Source organism: Anolis sagrei, chromosome 1, assembly GCF_037176765.1.
Source record: "Anolis sagrei isolate rAnoSag1 chromosome 1, rAnoSag1.mat, whole genome shotgun sequence".
NCBI classification, from domain to species: domain Eukaryota; kingdom Metazoa; phylum Chordata; class Lepidosauria; order Squamata; family Dactyloidae; genus Anolis; species Anolis sagrei.
The window spans coordinates 236,367,470-236,393,243 of NC_090021.1; the positions used below are offsets into that span (position 1 = coordinate 236,367,470).

General features: G+C 41.7%; 1 protein-coding gene across 8 annotated transcripts in view; it reads right to left on the minus strand.

Moving 5' to 3' along the window:
* SYT7 (synaptotagmin 7) overlaps positions 1 to 25,774 on the minus strand; it is a 274,392-nt gene that overhangs the window by 100,777 nt on the left and 147,841 nt on the right. For all 8 annotated transcript variants that reach the window (XM_060770790.2, XM_060770798.2, XM_060770780.2 and 5 more), the window contains exon 2: positions 16,339 to 16,442. In XM_060770790.2, the coding sequence (XP_060626773.1) occupies positions 16,339 to 16,442 (104 nt within the window). The remainder of the gene's footprint in view (positions 1 to 16,338; positions 16,443 to 25,774) is intronic.

Sequence of the window (25,774 nt, forward strand, 5' to 3'; positions counted from 1 at the left end):
AAGATGGTCAGGCTAAGATGACTTAAGATGTGAAGAGGTCCAAGCAGCCACAGCTATTGGGCCCATAACAAAGTTGTCATTTGTTATTCACTAAGACATACAGCACAGTCAGCTGGGCGCTTCTCTACCATATAACTGAAGATAATTAATGAAATGCAAAGATACAGAATGGGGGACACCTGGCTCGACTGCAGTACATATGAAAAAGATCTTGGAGTCCTTGTGGACAACAAGTTAAATATGAGCCAAAAATGTCATGCGGCAGGAAAAAAAGGCAATGGGATTTTGGCCTGCATAAATTGGAATATAGTGTCTAGATCCAGGGAAGTCTCTATTCTGCCTCGGTCAGACCCCACACCTGGAATACTGTGTCCAATTCTGGGCACCACAATTGAAGGGAGATATTGACAAGCTGGAATGTGTCCAGAGGAGCATGACTAAAATGATCAAGAGTCTGGAGAACAGGCCCTAGGGCATGTTTCACCTGCAGAAGAGAAGACTGAATGGAGACATGATGGCCATGTATAAATATGTGAGGGAAAGTCATAGAGAGGAGTGAGCAAGTTTGTTTTTTGCTGCCCTGGAGACTAGGACATGGAACAATGGCTTCAAACTACAGGAAAGGAGATTCCACCTGAACATGAGGCAGAACTTCCTAACTGTGAGAGCTGTTCAGCAGTGGAACTCTCTCCCCCGGAGTGTGGTGGAGTCTCCTTCTTTGGAGGCTTTTAAAGAGAGGCTGGATGGCCATCTGTCAAGGGTGCTTTGAATGCGATTTTCCTGCTTCTTGGGATTTGGACTGGATTGCCCACAAGGTCTCTTCCAACTCTATGATTCTAAGTGAATGCACATGCAACATGGAACTCCAAAGTGTCTGGCTTCTAGGAAGAAAGAGATCTAATAACAGGGAAATGAAAGTTAATGTTTTAAAAAACCTTTGTACTGCTTATTGCTTTAGGTGTTTGAACATATATTATCTTTGAGTCTCATTTAAGAGAAGGCTGGAATATAAATTAATGAATAAATGAAAAAATAAACAAATATAACTAACCCCTGATAATCACCACCATGTGTCAATAAGACATAAATAGGAACTTTAAAAGGGGAAGGTGCCCTGCAAGTCAAACTGTTATATAGCTGTCTGTCCACATTTGCAAGTTTATATTTGTAGATTTGATTATTCATGATTGTTGCCTGAAAAAAAGTTCTCTCTAAGCATTTTCCATATTCTCCAGAATGATTCTATGGCCAACTTTCTCTAGAACTTAATCATAGAACCATGTTGGGGGACCTGGAGTTGCTAAGAGAAGTATTTTCTTGGGTGTATGCACACACACACACACACACACACACACACATACAGGACCTATATTCACAGTTATTTCACTTTCATCAGGATCCTGCACCATTAACCCCATGAAAGAGGACAGCAGACTGTACAAATGCCTCAGTTTTATTGCTAGTCCCAACTAAAGTAGACCTATCAATTTCCCTGTTAACTCATGAACTGGCACATATGTAAATCCCATTGATTCAAGAGATCTGCACATGTGGATTCAGGACAGCTTCTGCATGGAGAAAATAGGATTTCAGGATAAGCTTTTGTACTGAGAAAGGGAAGGCATAGCCGTAATTCAAGGGCACCATGAGGCCCAACGGTCCTTGTTCTTTGTCCTTCTCAAGCGCTCCTTCCCTCCTATCTCTTGTTGCCTCAATCTTGGTTTTTCTTCAGTGCTCCATTTGGCAACTTGCAGCAGCAATTGTTACATTTCCTTAGTAAGAGAGATTCTTTGTCAGAAATAAAAGCAAGAAAGGAGGGAGGAAAAAGCGGACAGGCGGACGAGGAAGAGCTTTCTGAAAATCCAAGCATATGGCATCTGCCAGATCTATGTGTTTGTTAACTCACAGGTTAGGAAGGTCTGGAGTGATTCTTGCCATTACAGGTTGAGAAAATGCCAGAGCTGTGATATTTTCCCTCAATATTTTACACATCCTGGCTCCTTCCTAGGGGGATTAAGGTATTGTTATATGCCATCAGTTGCTGCTTTATCTTTTTCAGTCTTTAAATGACAATACAAGAAGCTGGTCATACAGTCTCCCTGTGCAAAATCAGGGGACCTGCTCTGTGTCCCTAGGTGTCCTTGTTAAAAGGGAGTCAGGCTGAACACAGGCCATGCCCTCTATTTGGATCTGGCCTGTGCTATGAGAGTTGTGGGCAAAGAACCCCAGTCTTGGCTGAGACTTAAGTTGCAATGAGAAGTCAGCTAAGCAGAGAAGCAATTCACTGGGTTGTTGTAGGTTTATCTGGCTGCACTGCCATGTTCCAGATGCATTCTCTCCTGACGTTTTGCCTGCATCTGTGGCAGGCATCCTCAGAGGTTGTGAGATCTGTAGATGCCAAAGAAGCAAGACACTTTGGCATCGTTGAGAACACTGGGCTCCTCTGATCCCAGTCAGCTAGAAGACCTGTGGTGCTGTAGACAAAGTTTGAGCAAGATGGAAGCTGACTGAGGACAGGTTGTTCATGATTCATCTACATCTTGGCAGAAGGTGAGAGGGTTTCACCTTCTTCGTTTTGCTTCTAAATTTAGCTGGATGGAAGAACATAATCATCTATTAAAATTCCCTGCTGCTGGCACTCCATCGTGTGTGCATACCAATGGGCTGCGTGTCTGCAGCCTTTCTTCCACTTCAGCTGTTTTTCCTGACCCCACCAGGAGCCTTCAAGCAGGTGGCATATGCACCGGGTTTAACTCTTTCATCATGGAGAGAGACACTTTGCGACTATGGGACAGATGTGGCCCTGAATATAATAAATCAGGGGATAGGGATGGGAAAACGGGGGGTGAGAGTTCACTTCTAAGAGTTTGGAAAGTTTCTTTTGAAAACAGAATAATAGTGAGGATAAATGTTTAGAGGAGGTAGGGAAGGAGAGTGGGGAGGAAAGAGGAGAACCATAAATGCTTGTCCTGGATTAAAAACCAAGATAGAAACATAAGGAAGAAATAAATGATCAGGGAGGGAACAACCTGAAAAAGAGAAGCAGGCAGCAGCAGAAGCAATCTCTTAGCCAGAATGAAGATGGCTGCCTTGTAGCTCACTTACCTGACAAGCAAGTCAGCCAGACAGATGGAATCTATTTTCCCTTGGCCACTTATCACTATCTACTCCATCTGTTGGATGCAAAAGAGCATGATGTCTTCCCTGTCAATTTGAGGGCTTTGGGAGGGGGGGGGCAGTGGGGGACGGGTGGAAGATGCCATTCACTGGAATGAAGCTGAACCAGACAAGGCTTTAGCCTGATTATTGCTGATCAGTGTGATCTTCCATTCATCTTGCTCCCACTGTGGCAGCCGCTTTTATTAATTTGGTTCCCAGATGAGAGTCTTTACTTATTAATGCAGTGATATTGCAGCTTAGCTCATGAATGCATTCCACACATAAGTAAAAAGTGCCTAAGCTTGTTGCGAATGCAAGAAATCAGAACCCAGAATGCTGGACTCTGAAGGCACAAGGAGACAGTTTTGGTGGCTATAAATTGGTTGGCAGAGTTGAGATAGGCTAGAGCAGGAGGTTGCTATTTCCAGCATTCCCAACCTTTGGTACTCCAGGTGTTTTGGACTTCAACTCCCAGAAATCCTAGCTAGCTCACCAGCTATCCAAAACACTTGGAGGACCCAAATGGTTGGGAACCACTGGGCGAGAGAATCAGGGAATCCAGCTGTGCCTTAGCTGTGTTGGATGCCACTTTGCAAGGCAATGTCTCAAGGCTTTCAGTGCTTGCATTACAATACAGTGAACTGTTTCGATTTAAATGGTTGTGGTTTTATTTATAAATGTTGCTTACTATTGTCGTTAATGCTGTCTGAACGCATCTCATTCCTCTGCTCAGAGAGAGGCAGGCAGCATTTTGAAGAGGGAGAGTGTTATTATTCCTTTTCATTAAGGCTTTTTTTCCCTTTGTTGATAAATGGGGGAAATATAGCCATCTTTGGAGAACGTGACCCAGTTTTGAATCCCTAGATGAGCCGAGTGCGATTTCTTTTCAAGAGAAAACAAGCTGCAGCGGGAGGCTGAATGCCAGGGACTGCCGGGCAGAGTGGGGTGTCTGGAGTAGATTGGGGACATTTCCTTAGATTGTTTCTTTAAAATTGCAGTTTATTTTTAGCTCGGTAATGGCCCTGCTAGACCTGATTCAGTGCCAACATTCTGCCATATCCTCCACATATATAAGGGATAGATTTGCTACCAATCCCATTACCCTCAGCCATTATGCCTCTTGCTTCTCAGCAACTGTATTCCCAAGCAAAAGATCTCTACCTGTCCTTATATAGCAGGCATGGGAAAACTTCAGCCCTCCCTCCAGGCAGGCATGTAGCCGGGGCGGGGGGGGGGGGGGGCTTGAGGGGCTTCAGCCCCGAAATTCTCATGGTGGTCCGCGAGAAGGCCTTACTGGTACATTATTTAAACTGTTATGTTTATTCATATCATGATCTGATCACCATGATCAATATATCCCATATGCATGGGGGTATTGGGGTAACGATACAAAAGGTTTGCTAGGGTAGACCCTCTTTCACTCAGACTCAGCCCCCCCCCGAATCAAACTTGCCCCCCTGAATCAAAATCCTGGCTACGGGCCTGCCTCCAGGTGATTTGGACTTCAACTCCCACCATTCCTAGCAGCCTTAGGCCCCTTTCTTTTCTCCCTCAGGCACTTAAATGGCTGAGAGGGAAAAGAAAAGGTCTTGAGGCTGTTAGGAATGGTGGGAGTTGAAGTCCAAAACATCTGGAGGGCTGAAGTTTGCCCATGCTGTTATACAGCTTGAGCATCCTATATCCCAAATTCTGAAATATTCCAAAATCTAAAATTGTCTACATGGGTGGCTTAGATAGTCACACCCTTTCTTCTCTGATAGTTCAAACTACCTTTGGTAAAAGTATGATAGCTGGGACCCAGTGCTGCTAGCACTGTGCTGTTTCCACAACGGTGGTTGCGGTACGCTGGTAGCGCAACACAGGTCAGAATTAGCGCAGGGATCACATGTGCGAGATAACGCACCCATGTTCACCAGCTTCATGGCTACCCCACATCCAGGTTGTCCACAAACTGGAGGGTGTTGCAAAACTGCTCAATAAACTGGATTTTATTAATTCCTCACCCCTCTTTGTATATCTCCCCTCCTTTTTATCCTTCCTTCAAATGCAACTATGAACTATCTTCCCGACTCTGTCACAACTGTGTCTCTCACTCCACCCGCTCTCTTACCCACGTGGTTGTCTGAGTGGTCATCCACGTGTTCCCTTCCCTCATTCACAACCACCGTTGCGGAAACAGCGTAGCGCTAGCAGCACTGGATCCCAGCTATCATACTTTTACCCTACCTTTATTTTATTCACAAAATTATTGCTTTTATATTCTGTTATAATGTTGTTTTCTGCTGCTATTCATGTATTTTAGTGTGTTATATTTTAACTATGTTGATTGGACTCGTCCCCTTGTAAGCCAGGGCGGGTCCCTTTGGGGAGATGGAGGCAGGGTACAAAAATAAAGTTATATCATCATCATCATCATCATCATCAAATTGCCTTCAAACTATGTGTATAAGATGTCTATGAAATGTAAGTGAATTTCATGTTTAGACTTGGGTCTCATCTCCAAGATATTTCATTGTGTATGTATATGCAAATACAGGTGTTCCAAAATGTGTGTGTGTGTTTGCGTGTGAAATCTAAAATCCAAAACACTTCCAGTTCATGCATTTCAGATAAGGGATGCTCAACCTGTATAAATAAAGCTGAAAAGCAATGCTCAATCTCAAAATAAACTTCTATTTTTATATGAAAAGAGGAAGCATGATGGCAGAATGTGAAAAAATAGTAGTGTAAGTGAAATATATAAACAGATCTTTCACCACTCCATCCCAGGGATATCTTCATTTTTTAATGTAGATTATTTTGACAACATATTTTCATACTGCATAAATATTTCCTTTAAAACATTCAATTATCACAACTCTTAATCAAGTGAGTAATAAAAACTGTGCCAACCAGTTGAAATTTCTCTCAGCCAGAAACTCTCACTGGCTACAAGATTCCTCCCCAGCTCAAACCAGACTCCCCATCAGTGAAGGATGATGGTTTGGAATGCTCCCACCAGGTATATATGCCCAGCACTCAGCAGTCTCCCAAACTGGCGCCACCAAAAAAAAGCCTCTGCATATCCAAGGTGATTTGTGGGGACTGTTACTTCAGGTGTTGTTGCAAAGGGCAAGACTACTATTCCTTTCCCCCCTCCTTCCACATTCTTGAGTTCTTCCTCAAGTCTCCAAAACCTCTGAGATCTCTTTTGGTAAGTCTATAGTATTGGAGGGTCTTGGAGGTGCTTGTTGAGTTTCCTCTAGCACCCACAGGACCTCTTTCTGATGCCTCTTTGTGTGTCAGGCACAAGGAATTGCAGGTTGCTCATCAGCATCAAGATGAAAATAATAACAGAAACATGAAAGAACCCTTCAAATCATTCATGAACATCTCTCCATAAGGTTTTTTTTAAATCATGTCAGAATTGACTTGAGAAACTGCATGTCACTTCTGCTGTGAGAGAATTGGCCATCTGCAGGGAAGTTGCCCAGGGCACAGCCTGGATGTTTTACCATCCTGTGGGAGGCTTCTCTCATGTCCCTGCATGGGAAGCTGGAGCTGACAAACAGGAGCTCAGTGTTGTGCAAAAGATGCAATGCTGATTTTCCTGCCTCGTGCAGTAAGGTCCATATTCTCTTTTTCATTTGACTATATTCGTATTTTCTCTTTTCCTCTGAGTGGCAGAAAATGCGGTGCTTGTTTACATATTTTGTTCTTCTCCAGTCCAGTTAGTTTCTCTAACAAGCAGAACATGCCTCATGTTTCACCACAGTGTTAAAATGACTATTCATGTCTGGATCAGACAATTGTTGCAATTCCTGGCTTTGCAGCACTTGTCTTCAGAAGTTTGTTTTTGCACAAACTTCACGTCAGCCAAATTACACTGATGAACATTGCTATTAAGCACGAAAGGCATTCTGTAGAAGGTATTTGTATGATTGTTACTGTTTAACATTTAAATGGTGACAGCTGTGCCAAAAGAGCAAGCTCAGGATGAGTTCTTCATTCTTTATGCCCAGGAATCCAATTTTTAAATTATGTTTTCTCAGTATCATACTGACAGCATGATGCAGTGGTTTAAGCATTGGACTACAACTCTGGAGAGCAAAGTTTGATTCCCTGCATGGCAACCGAAACCTACTGGGTGACCTTGATAAGCCACACACTCTCAACCCCAGAAAACCCCAGAGTTGCCTTAGGTCACCATCTGCCCCAACCATATGAAAACTGCTATTGCCTTTCTACTGATCTTCCATTCCCTCTGCAATCCAAGGGTAAAATCTGGGCAGAAAGACAGGAAAGAAGTACAGTATGACCCCTTCTTCCACAGACTACTTGGTTTCATTCACCTACACTCTAAAATAAATCTCTCCTGGAAGTCTTTGTGAGTTTTTCTAAGATCTCCAGTGATATTCTGAATCTAATATCCCATGCATAGTCAAAATGTAAGGTGGGCATATCTGAGTTTAAATCAGTAGTGTAAATTATGCAGCCCTCTAGATGTTGCTGTTCTGCATTTTCCAGCATTTCTTAGCATTGGCTATGCTCACACTTGATAGTTTGTTTGGGAGCCGTCCAGCAACATCAGGAGAGCCATGTGATTCTCAACCCTGGTATAAAATATAAATACTTGCTATCCACATCTGTCCAGTTTTGGACAGAATCACTAAATCAATCAAACAATTTCATGTGACCTACATTTCTTTTGAGTAGAAAACATATAAACAAGTAGTTAAGTGAGTGGATTTACACTCTTTAAGGATTTGTTGTTTCTACTGTTAAGGGGTGCCAAGAAAAATAATGGTATCAAGTCAAAATTATACACCCTGTTCCTTATCATTAAGTTTTCTGAACATGGGGTTAGTGCTCAGGACAAATTTCTGTTTGAAGGCACAATTAAGTGAAAGTGCTCACAAATGCTGGAAACTAGATACCAGCTGGCGTTTCTACAGGGCTGTACTCTTGCTCAGCTGCCTAAGCTGTCTGGATGATAGGGAAGCCATGTGTATTCCTGGAAGTTTTATTCTACTGCATCATGTCCAAGCCACTGACTCTGGCACAGGTGAACAGGGAGGCAAACGGAAGAACATTAAAGTTGCCAGATGTTGTGGTCCAAATCTTAGGAGAAATTATGTATTTTTATCCAGTAAGTTGCTCAGAGGTTCTTCTAAAGTTTCGATCACAACATCTGGCAACTTTAATGATCGGCTTCAGCTTGGTGACTTGTGAGCAGAGCATGCATGGTTATATACGAGCAGCATCCCGCTCCCAAATAATAAGAGGATACATCTCCTTTCACTCTGTCCATGAGGTACTCATGCTCGGAAATCTTGACTTTTGCAGTTGATATGTGAGGAGAAAATAGCTGGTTAAAATATATAATTCTCCGTGTCTTAAAAATGCTTTGTGTTCTGGTCACTCTGACCTAGTTTTAAAAATATTTATGCTCTAATGTAGTGCTCATGATCTGTACTATTTGCATTTTCTTTTCTTTCACAATCCTATCCCCTACATTTCTCTGTATATTCCAACCAAATTAAGGGCAACCTTTCATGCATGCAACGAAGTGGGCTTTAATCTAGGAAAGTTTATGTATGTAGCTTTCTATTTAAGGTTTCACAAAACACTCAGTGAGAGGGAAAGCTCCTGATTACTTCCTTGTTCCTCAGGGAAGGAGTAGATGGAGAGAAGGTAGGCATGTATGGTTCACTAAACTGCACACACCTAGACTAAAAGAGCTGCAAGTAAAGAAAATAGACAAAAAATTCAAAATTGCAAAAAGATCCTAGTGAAACATGCAAATCCCAGGCTTCAAACTGATTTGGCTTTGATTATCCAATCTACCAAGGGAGCAGTAAATGCTACAGTTTCCCAGCTTTTACATACAGGTATTTCAATGATGGATCCTTGAAATTGCACAAACTCATCACTTGGTTAATTATCTTGACATCTGTTGCTTTCATTTCTCACTGGCAATGGCAGACGCTAAGCAATAAGACATGGATTTATTTAGGAATCTATGACTGCCTCCTTGGTTGTCTGTCAGAGACAATAGTGGAGAAAAGGCTGGATTTGGACAGGATTTATACCCCCAAAGCCATAAAGCTGGCTATGGTGTCTTAGCCTACCATACGGCATTGGTGTGTATTGCCACAAACATCTTGCTAAAACGGCACAACATAAATATGATAAATGGACCATTTTGGCACTTAAGCATCAATGCCTATTTCAAAAAATAAAAAACAGCGCACCACTCATTCTAAAATGTACGTCTGGGAGATGGCCTTGCTATTGTAAAATATCAAGACCTGCATGCTTTTAATTAAAAATACATTTGGTTAATCATACACTCTAGTTTTCATAGCTGTTTGAACAGTGTCGCCAGTCTTATAAAACTGAAAATTAATACAATGTTAAATAAGATTAACTATAAAGATAAAAAAATCTAAAGGGTATATGTAAAGAGTGAGGTACTCACTATGTTCATATTGCATACCCAAAAAAATATACAAACTAGTCAGCCTAGCCTCAATACCCGGAAAAATATTAGAACAAATTATACAGGAGTCTGCCTGCATATATCTTAATCACCATACAGTGTCGGTAGGTACCAGCATGGTTTTATAAAGAACAAACCTGATAAACTAATCTTATATCATGTTGGAATTCTGTGGATGTCATTTATCTAGATTCCAACAAGACTTTTGATGAGGTCCTTCATAATATTTGGATTAACAAACCGATTAAATGTGAAATAGATGGGAACGCTGCCACACGGACCCATAACTGATTTGAAAAACATGCTCAAAGGATCACCATCAATGGTTGTGCTTTACACTAGAAGGAAGTCTTGAGTGGAGTGCCATTACACTTCAGTACTTTTCATTAATGTCGAGGTGGAGGGAATCCATATCAGCAGATGGTACAAAACTGGGAAGAGTGGCTAACACATTGGAAAATAGGGGCAGAATTCCAGAAAGGCCTGGATCAACTATAGCATTGGGCAGAAAATTAGTAAAATTAAAATGCATAGACAAAACTAAATGCATAGATATAGGATGTGGGATGCATAGCATAGCAGTACTATGAGAGAAAAGGACTTTGGGATTATTGTTGATCATAAACTGAACATAAGGAGAAGTGATGCTGCAGTAAAGGAGGCAAATGCTATTTTAGCCTGCTTTAACAGTAGCATAGGAGATGCATACTTCTTGGGAGGAGAGCAATGTCCAATCTCGATAAAATAGTGAAGAGTAGAGACATCACACTGGCAACAAAGAGCCACATAGTTAAAGCAATGGTATTCCCCATAGTCACCTACGGATGTGAGAGCTGGACGATAGGGAAGGATGAGTGAAGGAAGATATACGCTTTTGAACTCTGTGCTGGAGGAAAGTTCTGAGAGTGCCTTGGACTGCGCAAAGATCCAACCAGTCCATCCTCCAGGAAATAAAGCCCGACTGCTCATTGGAGGGAAGGATATTAAAGACAAAGTTGAAGTACTTTGGTCACATCACGAGGAGACAGGAAAGCTTAGAGAAGACAATGATGCTGGGGAAAATGGAAGGAAAAAGGAAGAGGGGCCGACCAAGGGCAAGATGGATGGATGGCATCCTTGAAGTGATTGGCTTGACTCTGAAGGAGCTGGGGGAGGTGACGGCCAACAGGGAGCTCTGGCATGGGCTGGTCCATGATGTCACGAAGAGTAGGAAATGACTGAACAAAAGAACAACAACAACAACAAAGTTTCCAAGTCAAGGGAAGCAATATTCCATTACATTCTGCATTAGTCAGGCATTCAGTTCTGGGTGCCTCACTTTGTGAAGGATATAGACTAGGGGTCCTCACACATTTAGGCAGAGGGTCAGTTCACATTCCCTCAGATGGTTGGGGGGCCGAACTATAGTTAAAAAAAAATCTTACGCACACTGCATATGTTTTATTTATAATGCAATAAAATCCAAACAAACGAATAAACAAACCATGAAAGATCAATAGAATATGTAAAATGGAGAACAATTTTGACCAACATAAAATTTCCAGTATTTCAATAGGAAGTGTGGGTCTGCTTTTGGCTGGTGAGATAGTCAAGTTAAATAGGATTATTATTGTTGTTGTTGTACGCCTTCAAGTCGTTTCAGATATGGGCAACCCTCAGTCTAAAGTTAGGACGGGGTACAGGTCAAGGGTCTTGGAGGGCCACATGTGATGCGCGGGCTTTAGTTTGGGGACCCCTGATATAGACAAACTGGAGTAGGTCCAGAGAAAGGCAATGAAAATAAGAGGTATGGAGAGCTAGCATATGATAAAAAGACGCAGGAGCTGGGCACATTCAGCTCTCACACCAGAAGTGACTTGCAGTTTCTCAAGTCGCTCCTGACACGACAAAAAAACAAAAACAAAACCCTGGTATAGAGAAGACTGAGGAAATGACCTAATTATACTCTTAAAAGAACTCATCACATGGAGGTCCTTAAGCTGGAGGACAGTGGGGGAACTGGAATTAATCCAGCAGCAGGACAAATCTTTCGGGCAGTAGGGAAAACTGGCACTAAGCACCTCGTATTGCCCGCTTCCCCATCACATAGGGGAAAATGTTGCTGCCCAACTTCCACCCATGTTCTCAGGGCTCCGTCCTATGATGCTTCCAGGATGGAGCCAGAACAGAGCCCTGCTTGAAGTAGTCCTGCATCATGTGATGGGCTCCAGCAGGCTCCATTCTGGTTCCATCCTGGAAGTGTCGTAGGATGGGGCAAAAGCCCCATGTGATGAGGTCCTAAATGTGTCATGGGCTGCCACACAGAGGACTAGGATACTCCAGGGGGTAGGACCAGGTCTAATAGTCTGATGTTATAGGAGATTAAATTTCAATTGAACACTAGAAGGAACTTCTTGATGGTAAGAGTTGATTGGCAATGGAGCTAACTGTAAAAAGATGAGTGTGTCCTTCTTTGGATATCTCCAAAAAGAGGCTGAGCAACTATCTGTTTGGGATGCTGTAGCTGGGTGTTCTGCACTGAGCAGCCCAGCGTCCTTTCCAACTTTATGATTCTATGACTCTATGGCAATTGCTGATCCCTTTGAAAAAGGTCACAGAATGGTATGAGCTTGGAGATATGGGAAGCTGTATCACTTGTCACCATTTAATGTCACAGAATTGAGCTTTTCACTCTTTCTTGAAAGGCTAATGGAGTGGTCCCATGATACCATGGCACAGCAAACAATGAGCCCCCAAGCTTTCCGTGTGACTTTATTAAAACTAATTGGAAAAGTCACAATTTATGAAAGGCTTTGCGGTAGATGTCTACCACCTGTCAAATATGCCACAAGGAATATTCCACAGATGCTTATAAAACAAAACCATTCCAAAGGGCATATATAATGGAAACAACTATGCTACCTGAAAAAATAATCCTCTTCCTCCAGGGTGCAAAATACTGTGGACTAAGTGTATGGAAAATTTAAAAAGCAACAGTATAATAGCTTCCAAAGAGAACACCTGGACTGCCTCACAATAAAGGGTAACATTTGGGAGATTATTTCAGAATAACAACATTGCCAGGAAAAGACCTGCTGGCTGTAACGGCAGAATGTCTTTTATGTCCTCCACACCTGGCTCAATCTGGATTAAACATAATGGTTAATATTTCTTTATTTAGTATATTTATAGCCCACCTTTCTTCTCCCCAAAAAACCTCAAGGTAATACAAGTAGCTTTGGGGGATTGAGCAAACCTCACTAAGATGGCTATATCATGTGGCCAACTCTAAAGGCACCCAATCCCATTTGATCTTGGAGTTTACCAAGGTCAGTCTTGGTTAGTACTTACTGCATAGAAAACCACCAATGAACATTTTGCACACTAGGCTTTTTCAGACCTTTGCGTATTTCTTGCCTAACAAAACCCTGTGAAGTCCATGGGGTTGCCATAAATTGTCAGGCCACTTAATTGCACATGCACTGCAGCAAAATTCAATGAACATGGAATCTCTTTTCCTTTTCATTATTGAACTGCCTAAAAGTCCACAGCAGCATGACAAGAGTATAGTAACCGGTTTCTTAACTATATAAAATTTAACAGATTTTAAACATATGTCTTTTAAACATAGATATCAGGATGAGTGTAAAATGTATACCCTCTCAGGTAATATTTGGAATTTTGAAAATGGAAAGAAAGTTATTTCCACAGACCGAGATGGGCAACTATGAGAGGATATGAGACCAAGTAACTTCTAGTTTATCTGTTCTTCCTGATTTGTAACTTTCACCATCTTGACCACATTTTGATGCTGCTTGATCACACCTCTTTGGGTTTTAATCTGTGAAATATATGAAATGTCTGGCGTGGCTAGGATTCTGTGGCTTACTTCAATATTGGTAGAGTAAAGAAAAGAGAATGCTCTTTGGTTGTTCTCCAGGTTAGACATACTTTTTCTGTTTTTTCTCTCCTTTGATGCCAAGTTTTCTTTCTCAGATTGTATGTGGAAAGTAAGGAAATAGAAGATCCCTTTCCTTTGAAATAAATGGCAGAGGGAAAAGAAGAAATAGCCTCATGGAATAAATTTATAGCTCACAAAGTGAACCTTATAGTACCTTTGGATTTAGTGCGTGTGTGTGTGAGAGAGAAACAAAGACAAAGAGGGAGAGAGTTTTGCCTCTAGTATGTTGCAGCTATCAGTAGGTAACAATAGCCTTTGCAGACATTTCTGTTTCTTGTTCATTTGTAGGTGTTTTTTTCCATGTCAAGAGCTGTAGTGAAATCTACCTTTAAGGTGTCCAGGCCAAAGCCTGAGTATCAGTAGCTGTCATCTTGAAAGGCAGGCAGAAGCAGGAGGAGGAGTCAAGCCGACTCCTGATTGGTTAGAGCAATGAGGGGAGGAGTCAGTTGAGAGAGGGAAAGAGGCTGTCAGCTCTTGACAAGGAGAGAGAAGTGTCTTGACATCAGACACAGAAGGAAGGGATTTTTAGGAGAGGAAGCTAAATAGGAGTCTGACAGGGAAAGAAAGCTTTAAAGTGAGCCTTAAGGATAGGGAATAAGTAGCAGACAAGGGCTAGGGTTACTGTATTGAGAGGATCAGTAACAGAAAGACTTGTCTTCTTATATTTAGGAGAAGTATAAGAGAGCTTATTGCCCTGTGTGTGAGGCAGATAGGAGTCTGTTCTCCCAGTGATACTGGTTCTAAGGATAGAGCAGTGTGTTTAAGGCAACTCACAGTTTTAAAAGGCTTTATTGTCAGAAGAACTAACTGTTTAACCCAACTAAGTCTCTACAACTGAATCAAGTCTCTGTACCACTCATTCTATGAGTAGATATTTGTTTAAAGTTCAATAAACCTTTTCTAGTTCACTTTTAACTGGTGTATGCCTTAGTCTGTCAATCTCCTCAGAACTAAGTCAAGTCAATAATTGAAATCTCTTTAAAGTCCAGTCAGCCACCGAAGAAGCAATAGAAGAACTAAGGGCAAACACACCTTACTTATGACACATTCACACCTTTGGGTCCTCAGACCAATAAAACTGAGGTGGTGGCAGTCACATCTACCAGAAACATCGGTCGTTAATAGCTTTATAGCATTGGCAGCCAGTATCTTCCTTACAAGAGCGACTTGAGAAACTGCAAGTTGCTTCTGGTGTGAGGTGAGGACAAGGAATTTAAATTCATTCTTGAATTTAGGGTTGCTAGAATGAAAACAGGAGACTATCTTTGCATAGAAAGGAAATTTCAGCATGTGTTGGTTATTACCTGGTTGTGTGGCAAGCAGCATCTGATTAAATTCCATCTTCTATATAACCATAGAAAGTACAGAAGTACAATTTTCTGTGTAGCAGTCCTAGAGCTGCAAAGTTACAGCCATTTGTTTACAGAATCATAGAAACAGCATTAGAAGGGACATCTAAACTTGCACACACACACATTGCATACTGCAGGAATAAACAACTCAATGCTGTGTAACTGTTCACTGCATTTAATTATCACATTCTCCCATCCTATAGAATCCTAGGATTTGTAATTTGATTATAGGCTTGAGAAAGATGTTTTTCTCCATGACCCATAGCATAATATGGGCAGTTTACATTGTAAGAGAGAGTGTTTTCGGGGTCATACATATTTTAATAGTGCTATGATTCTACTTTAACTACCATGGCTGCATCCTATGGAATCTTGAGGTTTGCAGGCTAAGAATTATAAATATGTGTCTGTGCACAAGTCACCTGTCAATATATGAGGACCCCATGAATTCCATAGAGTTCTGTTAGACAAGGAATATTCTGAGCTGATTTTCCAAGTTTTGTCATCTGAAATATAGCCTATATCACCTGGTATTCATTGGTGGCTTCCCACCTAACTAATGACTATGGCTGACCTTGCTTAGTTTCCAAGATAAGATGGGACCTGGTGTACAGTGTTTCTCAAACTGTGCTCCTCCAGGTGTTTTGGATTTCAGCTCCCAGAAATCCCAGCCAGTTTACCAGCTGTTAGGAATTGTGGGAGCTGAAGTCCAAAACATCTGGAGGAGCACAGTTTGAGAAACTCTGCTCTAGGGTATGCCACTCCCTACACTGCAAATTCCAGGATTCCATAGATTGGTTAAATAAAAGTCACAGAATTACAATTGTGTGATGTGAAAGTACCATTTATCTTTAGTCAAATTTATCAAGCAGAGTAGGCAAGATGGCCAGATTTCTAGTTTTCTCCTTATCCCATTAGATAATTATATTTCAACCCCATTCCTTTCCCTCCCTGCCTCTAAGATCAGTGATTATCCATTTGCCTCATTCCTCCTTTGTTTCCTCCTTTCTGCCTCTACCCCTGTTTCAGTCTACAGGTAGGCCTGACCCCTCTCTATCTTGTTTCCGATCCTGCAATTATTGCTGTTGGAAGAATACTACAGAACCACATTAACTGCTGGTGTTGTGCCCCAAGCATTTAACAAGGACTAGGGGGCACTGTGCAAACACCATGATTATGAGCAGCCAGTTTTCTAATTAAACTCCTGCTTGATTTCCCCCCCCCCCCCCCGCCTCCCTACGTATCTCTGGGAGCATTCTCCTTTGCAGTCTGTTCCATAGTCTATTCTAGCCTACGGGACTTTGAAACCTTCATACTACTAAACAGCTGGTCTGTCCAGGAAGGGGGGGGGGCGTGTCTTTTCCCATCTGTTCTGTGCCTCTGCTTTCAGCATTGTTCTGACTTACCAGTTTGCGCTGACACCACTGGCAGATGCCGCACAGGACAATGGTGACGCTAAGGCTGATGGTGATGATGGCTGAGACCAGGAGGACATCACGGGAAGGTGCCCCTGAGAAGAAAAAAACACATGTTAGCTGTTAACAGAAGAGCCTCTTTGCCTTTATGCTATCATCACTGATTGGTCTTCTTTTCTTTCTTTCCCACCTCCCAGAGGTATTTACAAAATGAAGTAACTCTGAGATGGCAGGTTCTTTGTCCAGGTTTTTTTAGCTCCTATTGGAACTGTGTGCCATTTATTTACTTCCTTTCTCAATTGTCTCCATTCAGTTCAATCACCCCAGCTTGCGCAATACAAATGATGGAAAGGGAAGGTAGGACCTAGTCTTGGGTGCAGTTTGCCCAATGAAGTTAAATTCAGAATAGTAGTCCATGGGACCAGTGCTGGTCCATAAGCTACTGGCTGACTGTTTGCAACAACTATTCAGGAAATAAAGAAAAAAAATAAAGACAGAATAGCAGCCGGTGCTGAACAAATACAGACGCATCACTGTTCACAAAGTAGATGGCAATTACCATTTGACAGAAAATTTGGTAGCAGAGATAGAAACAACATGGGATAGGTTCCAACACCATAAACAAGAAGAGTAGTTTGATGTATCATTTATTGTTATTGCCTTTGTTTTGTGTCTCTGTGTTTTAAATACACATATATTTTCTGTCTATTATTCCTTGCAATTTCTCAATCAAAACATTTAAAAAGATGATCAGTTTGATCTGTTTCAGCAAAGTTTTATCATTCAAAATAAACAACACACACTTGTAGAATGAAGAAACCCTGGTTTAGATAAACCTTGAAAAAAACAAACAAAAATGTTTTGAACCTTTTAGACATGTCCTGAAAGCTTCTTTGAAAATGCATCCAGGGATACATGTTCTTTCTTTCACCACTTTTATTATGATTTATATTTCAGAGGCCAAATGTGTGTTTTTTGTTTTTAACATGCTGGGGATAACTGGTGACACAGTTTATCTGCTCATCTCCTTCTCGCTGTTTTGCTGCTCATAAAGCATTCTGGTGGTACCTGCCTGTTTACCTGGTCTATTTTAGGCAGATTTGCACAGCTATGGTATGAGTGGCTAAAGTAAAAACCCATTCTTCCCCAGCCCAAACTTTATTGCATTGGTTATACTGGACCTGCCGGTGCAACCTGAGAGGAAAAAGTGTTTATTCTGCCCTTCTATACTATCTTCTCAATGCTGATGCAGTTAAGAAACATCTAGCATGTAGAGGATAAGGAGAAAAAAAAGGGGGCTGAGTGGGTATAAAAAGACTTTTCAAAAAAGATCTTCTTTGTCGAGGGCTTTCTTACTTAAGAGATGCTTACATGGCGCTGCTTCCTAACACATTGGGAAAAATATACCAGTACCCTTTACAATCAGATTTTTTTTTTAAAGCACTGGTCGGATTTTTTTTTAATGTCAGGAGTGATTTGAGAAACTGCAAGTCGCTTCTGGTGTGAAAGAATGGGCCGTCTGCAAGGACATTGCCTGGGATATCTCAATGTTTTGATGTTTTACCATCCCCGTGGGAGGCTTCTGGGGAGCTGGAGCTGACAGAGGAAGCTCATCCATGTTCTCCCCAGTTTTTCTTGCTGCCCAACAAATGCTCCCGCCATTCCCTGGCTTCAGGATCTCAATGTGATTAGGTCCATAGAAACATACACAGCCTCTTCTTCTTTTCATATATGTCTTGAGAATTTCAAGCAAAGAGATCAGGCAGAGAGACCACAGCAAGGCTGCCCCTTCTGCTATCTCAAAGATTCATGCATGTCCTCAGCTTGTACAGGGCAAGGCTTATTGCAGAGCAGCACAGAGAACCCCAGAACGCTAATTAGTGTGCTTTATGATTTTCTAACATGCCAGCTGCATGGCTCTCTGTAGAATAATTATCGCATCGCTAGAATGTTGCTGGTCCCCCTCCTTCCTTGAAACTTATAGAAGCAACCATTGTTAAGTGATGCTCCCATTGCAAATGCCGTCAAAAATAAAGCAATCGGAATAGATCAGGACGGCACTTTTAAGGTGCATTTACATGCTAGGGGGATGTACAACAGGGCTGACCAACTCCATTACATGCAGAAGCCAGTTTTCTGCCCTAGGGACCCTCCAGAGGCCTCATAGATGGTCAAAATGCAAAACAAAAATGAAATGAAAAACAGGAGCAAATCCACTTCTGGTTTGAAGAAATCAGAAGGCATTTGGCCAGGATGACTTAAAAGAGAATTTGGGAGTACATAATTCTTCACATGTTACATGATCCTGATTCTCAGTATAATAGGATTTGCAGTTCAACCACAGCTGGAAAGCCACACGATCGCTAACCCTAAATTAGAGTTCAAATAACACAAGTTCCTATGGCTGCAAAAGGATGGCAATCATGACAATGGGGAATACTTCCATTACGGTACCTATAGGAGGTTCCCAAGCTGACTTACAGAACTGACAGGGATCCTGAATAGGTGGATCCATATAGGATACTTTCCCAAGATGTAGATCTGTCATAATACAGACTCTAGGATTTGAACTGTTTTAATTCATTAGAGCAATACAGTTCTCCCATAAACTCTCAAGAGCAAGATGCTGGAGCCTTTATATTGGAAGGCAGAGAGATCTGAGAATTATTATCAATGCCAGAATCAGCAATTTTACTGTCTTTTCACTTGGGAATACCAAGGACAGGAGGTCCAATGTAGAGCAGATCCAACATCCCTTTAGGAACAAAGTACATAAACTCTGTACATGGAGTACATTGAACTGAGACTGGTGTTATGTAAATGTTTGCATACAGCCCATCAAAATGTGCCTCACTGTTGTACAACATGTCTTGGCAGAGCCCACATGCAGCACAGGAAGACAAACAGAGGATGGCACTGATAAGTTACAGAAACTATCATGGAGAGGGCTTCAATGGGTACAAGAAATTGCTTGTTGTAAAGAGATGCTGTAGCACAATGCATTTAAGCTTAAATGCTTTCCTTGAGGGGAAAACTTGCTCCATCTATTTCTGTCACCAGGAAATGTTGCTTTTGTTACTTTCTAAACTGAACTCATAAATGACGCAAAATGCATGCATTCAACTCTCCCCAAAAAAGCGTTGTAATAGAAGATACATTAGACTATAGTTAGTCCTTCACATAGGCTGGGGTTAGGGGTACAGGACCCCCATGAAAGTGTGAAAACCATGAATTAAAAAACACCTCAGGAACATCTCTAGGACTCTAGGAAGCCTTTCCTGTGCCAAACCAGTGCCTGACAGCTGCAATGGACTGGATGAGGGCAAACAAATTGAAGCTTAATCCAGACAATATGGAGGTGCCCCTGGTAAGTCAAAAGACAGATTTCGTTTGCTATTTGGGGCTAATCCTGGATTCAGCTCTGAACCTGGAGGGCCAGTTAAAGCTAGTGTACCAACTGCACCCATTCCAGGAGAAATCTGATCTGGCCGCAACAGTACATGCCTTGGTTATATCCTGGTTGGACTACTGTCATGTGCTCTACATGGGGCTGCCTTTTAAAAGTGCTCAGAAACTTCATTCAGAAGCACAGCAGTCAGACTGATAACTGGGGTTGGCTACAGGGAGCAGGCAACGCCTCTGTTGCAGCAGCTCCATTGGCTGCCAACATGTTTCTGGGCACAATGCCTGATGACTGAAGATCCCTAGAGAAATGCTCTCTCTGGTGAATTCTAGGTCACCCAGTGTGATTCTACGGTCAACGTCTAGTTGAAGCTGACCATAGACTCACTTTGAAAGACATGGAAATGCATAGAGATATCATATTTGTCAGGGGTTCTTGCAGAAGTAACTCTATTAGTTATGGTTAAAGAACCAGGTATCCAAAAACACAGTTGTAGTTATCTTCTACTTAAACAACAAAAGATGCAATGTCGGAATCACAGACGCCTTAAAGGGCCAGACTCAGAGTTAGTTCCCAAACAGAGTTTATTGAAGTAAAGGAAAAGGACACAGAGACACTTAAACTCAATGCCTCTGGTCAAAACTCAAATGTAAAACCAAACCTGGTTCAAAAGGTAAACAGAAATATAATCCGGATTAACCAGATTAAAGAACCGAATCAAACACAGTACTCCGAGGTTACACAAAGAAGGCACAGCATGCAAGTGGCAAACAAAAGCAGTAAAGCCGCAGGGAGAGAAGCATAGTCAGGCAAAGTCCAGGGTCATAGCAAGAGAAATCCGAAATAGCGAAACTCCAAAGTCCACAGAAGCAGCGTCATAGTCAAGCCGGTCCAAGGTCCAGGAAGGGAGACATCCACACTCACAAGAATCCAATCCGAGTCGAAAGCACACACTATCAAGAACAGTAACCTGCAGATCCCAAACCAATGCCAAACACGAAACAGGCAGCAACAAGTCCAGACAGTACCCATGCACAAACGTTCACCAACACCTTGCCTTCTGCAAAGATCCCTCATTCCTGAACCCACTTTTATCTACACATCATCATCATCAGATGAACTGACCACTGCCCCATGATTATCCCTTGCAGCTGCTCCTAACTCTTCATGTGAAGTCCTACGCCCATCCCTCATAGAATCATAGAATCATAGAATCAAAGAGTTGGAAGAGACCTCATGGGCCATCCAGTCCAACCCCCTGCCAAGAAGCAGGAATATTGCATTCAAATCATCCCTGACAAATGGCCATCCAGCCTCTGCTTAAAAGCTTCCAAAGAAGGAGCCTCCACCACACTCTGGGGCAGAGAGTTCCACTGCTGAACGGCTCTCACAGTCAGGAAGTTCTTCCTCATGTTCAGATGGAATCTCCTCTCTTGTAGTTTGAAGCCATTGTTCCGCGTCCTAGTCTCCAAGGAAGCAGAAAACAAGCTTGCTCCCTCCTCCCTGTGGCTTCCTCTCACATATTTATACATGGCTATCATATCTCCTCTCAGCCTTCTCTTCTTCAGGCTAAACATGCCCAGTTCCCTAAGCCGCTCCTCATAGGGCTTGTTCTCCAGACCCTTGATCATTTTAGTCGCCCTCCTCTGGACACATTCCAGCTTGTCAATATCTCTCTTGAATTGTGGACAGAATTGGACACAATATTCCAGATGTGGTCTAACCAAAGCAGAATAGAGGGGTAGCATTACTTCCTTAGATCTGGACATTATGCTCCTATTGATGCAGGCCAAAATCCCATTGGCTTTTTTTGCCGCCGCATCACATTGTTGGCTCATGTTTAACTTGTTGTCCACGAGGACTCCAAGATCTTTTTCACACGTACTGCTCTCGAGCCAGGCGTCCCCCATTCTGTATCTTTGCATTTCATTTTTTCTGCCAAAGTGGAGTATCTTGCATTTGTCACTGTTGAACTTCATTTTGTTAGTTTTGGCCCATCTCTCTAATCTGTCAAGATCGTTTTGAATTCTGCTCCTGTCCTCTGGAGTATTGGCTATCCCTCCCAATTTGGTGTCGTCTGCAAACTTGATGATCATGCCTTCTAGCCCTTCATCTAAGTCATTAATAAAGATGTTGAACAGGACCGGGCCCAGGACGGAACCCTGTGGCACTCCACTTGTCACTTCTTTCCAAGATGAAGAGGAAGCATTAGTGAGCACTCTCTGTGTTCGTCCACTTAACCAATTACAGATCCACCTCACCGTAGTTTTGCCTAGCCCACATTGGACTAGTTTCCTTGCCAGAAGGTCATGGGGAATCTTGTCGAAGGCCTTACTGAAATCCAGGTATGCTACATCCACGGCATTCCCCGCATCTACCCAGCTTGTAGTTCTATCGAAGAAAGAGATCATCTTCTCCATCTCCTGTCAAGACTTAGATCCCCCAAGACTCAGTTGGATTCCCCGATTACCAATCTTCAGTCCCAAAGAATCCCATAAATGTATCACTAGATGTTGGCTCTGCACAAATAGCTTGCACTTCCTTTACCTTAGTCCAATCCACGTTGTCATCCCTGTCTTCCCCAATCTGTGACCCATCATCCCCAGAGAATCTCTCAAATGAATCTCATCTGTAGGTGCCGTAAGTATATCCTCTTTCCTCTTTCTTTGCCATTCCTCATCCAATTCCTGTTCCCAAGTAACCCTTTTTCTTCCCCTAGTTCAATCCATTGTGTCTCCTTCTTCTCCTTCACTCATTGATCCTTCATTCCCAGATAACCCCTCAAATGAGTCCTCATCTGTAGGTGCCATAAGTATATCACAGATCCTTTTTCTCTGTTGTTCCTCATCAGATTCCTGTTCTCAAATAACCCTTTTCCCCCTTCTGGCACCCATACTACTGCTTGCAACGTTACTCAACAGGCTCTACTACAACATGCAAAGACTTTTGTTCTTTCCTAAATAAGCAGGAAGGTTTTTATTTCTCCTTTATTGCAGAAGTATATGAAGTATATACAAAATATTTAAACATTACAGCTTCTTTTTCTCACTACTCACAGCAGCAATTCTTCAACACTCTCTCCAAACTGTCATCCATCCCTCAACAACTCTAACCAAGCTTCATCAAACTTACTCAGTATAACTACTACCTATATACTAGTCCCATTGCATTGACCACCTCACCCTAATTACAATAGCTTAACTCTTTTACAGGTGGTTAGGCCAGAGCTATTGACTTCCCTATCACTTAGAAAATGTCAGGAAATCTTCAAATGTTAAACTTGCAAATGTGGAGGGCCAACTACACAGCATTGCTTCTGAGGCTATTTCAAATGAAAGACTAGCACATCCTGCCCCCCACTAATATGCCAATGAGTGACATCACATTTTTCCCCCAGGAAATTCTCCTCAGACTAGCAGCTGATGGTTTGGAAACAGATGGTTTGGACCAACCCATTGTGCAGCACTGGACTATAACATTTGCAAAATAAACTGTTCTTTAGTGCAGATCAATTCCATGCTCCCCCACCCCATCTTCCCCGTGTCTACAATGACCATAAGTAAAGGAGGATGGGGCTCCTGTAATTTTTATAGCTGAATAGAAGGGCAATTTCAACAGGAGCAGCTTCTCTCACCACTGTACAATAAGTAATAATTGTGAAAATCATGTCTCTTCCATGCAATTGCCAGAGGCACAGGAGGTGGTTGACTTTTGCCCTCATTTGATGTTGCCCTGTATCTGGCCACAAGAGACAAATTGGAATTACAGTACATAAACTACATATGAAGCTGCTGAAAGAGAGAAACCTGTCCGTGCTAATATGAAAACGTCATAGCCACCCTTCTCCAGGAAACCAGGCCAAGAGCCATGAAACCATGCTGTGCTAATGGAAAGGCTTGAAATTCTGCCAAGAAAAGTTCAGAGTTGAAAATGGAACAAGGGGGGGACTATGATGCTCTCGTGTGCTTTCCTGGGTCAGAGAGCAAAGTGAGCTGGTGAAATGGCAAGTGACACAGCACTGACTTATTTAGGCAATATTTTACCTATACTGACTCCCGTGGAAGGTTTAAGCTATCATAGGTGATAAAGAAATGCTGTGAAAGATTAAAATAATAGATATAAATCCAAGGTAATGTGCACTGAAAGGAATGGTTCAAGCCACTTAGAAAAAAAAAACAGCATGTTGTAAATGAACAATACTCTGCCAAAGGAAAGAGTGAAACATTATTGTGAAAAGCCCACATAGGTTTTATTCTAAATATATATTAAGGCAGAAAAGAAAGAGGAAAGAAAAGCAGAGTTTACTTAAGAGTTTCAGGAAAGAGAGAGAGAAAAAGAAACTGCACTGACTCGATAATGATGGCATTTGTTTGTACCTGCTTTCTCCTCAAAATTGAAACTCAAAGTAGTTCACAATGTAAAAGAATAGTACAAAGTGTATACAAAGAATATACAAAATGAGCATTTAAAATATCATTAAATTATGCAGAGTATTAAAAACAATTCAAGTCTCAAGTTAAAACAACACAATGCAATTTAAAAAGAAATAAATATTAGAACCATGCAATTAAAATAATACAGCATTGACTAGCCAATCGTTTAAAACTTTCTCTATTAAAACTCTGTCAGAATAAAAAAAATTGCCTGCTGATAGAAAGACATCAAGGAGAAGGCCATTTCTTATGTACCCAACAACATGTTTGTAATGACCACATGACTGAAAGAAGGGCCTCTCCTGATGATCTCAGAGCTTGAGCACCTCATCTGGCCCTGCTCGGCTCTTTAAATTGTGTCCAGAGACAAGCTGTCAGCCAATGGAGTTGGTTTCATCATGGGAAGTTAGCTACTCTAGTTTACAGTCTGGCTACAGCTTTGTGGACCAGTTAAGTTTCCAAATACTTTTAAAAGGCAGTCCCAAGTAGAGAGCATTAAAATAATGTGCATGCAACTAAAATGTTCACCACCATGACCAGAGCTGACACCTCAAGGAATGGGACGCAGATGGTGCAAAAGCTTTAAATGTGTAAAACCCTCTTGGTCACTGTAGAAATCTGGTTCAAAGTTGAATTCAGGATTACACCCAACTGCAAACTTTTTTCTCACTGACCAGGGGCATCTCTGTCTTGTTTAGATTAATTTCCAGTATGTTTTCTTTGTACTACAAACACATGGCTTCCTCTGCATATACTACATGGATACAACTGCTGCTAGATAGACAGATAGATAAATAAATATAGATATAGATATAAATTTACATAGATATATATGATTTTATCATTTTTTCTGTCATTTCAGCTACAATAAGGTCTGATAAGGAAGGAAGGCCATGGGGGTAACACCATGAGTTACCACACTGAGTTACACCAACCCTAGGGAAGCCACTGCTCCTAGGGACCACACTCCAGTCATGAGAGGGATAGAACAGTGTTGCCAAAAGTGTCAGAACACTTAGGCTTTCACTGACAGTAATTAAGCCTTGGGAGAGGCTTAATTGCCATATGGTGAGTAAACGAAAGTCCAACAGGGCTAGACTGTGATGCCATAAAGGCTATTTTAGGCCTAGGATCTAAGGTTCCCTTCATCTGCAAGTGCTTGATGCAAAATTGAAGATGACATAAACTTTGCACGGAGAAACAGCTTCATACTCTTCAATATTCTTTGAGCATTTCCCCTGAGAAACACATTCATATAATCATATAATCTGACTTCTTGTCTACTGCTTTGTGAAGACTCATTTATCTTGATATATTAATAGCACTTTTACATTTTACAACATCTACATACACATATTTTGCACTTACCAAAAATAGGGGCTTCTGAATCAGTCTATACATTGGTATTGTTACAAGGTAGCCTTGAAAAACATTATTCTGTATGGTCTTGATATATGAAACTAAATTAACTATGTGAAAGAACTTCACCCAGCTCATTACTGTATAGATCAGTTATACTTTCTTTGGGTCTTTGATATGGACATGAAAAGTAAAGATGAAACTGTTTTGAGTGATCCCATAGTATTTCAGC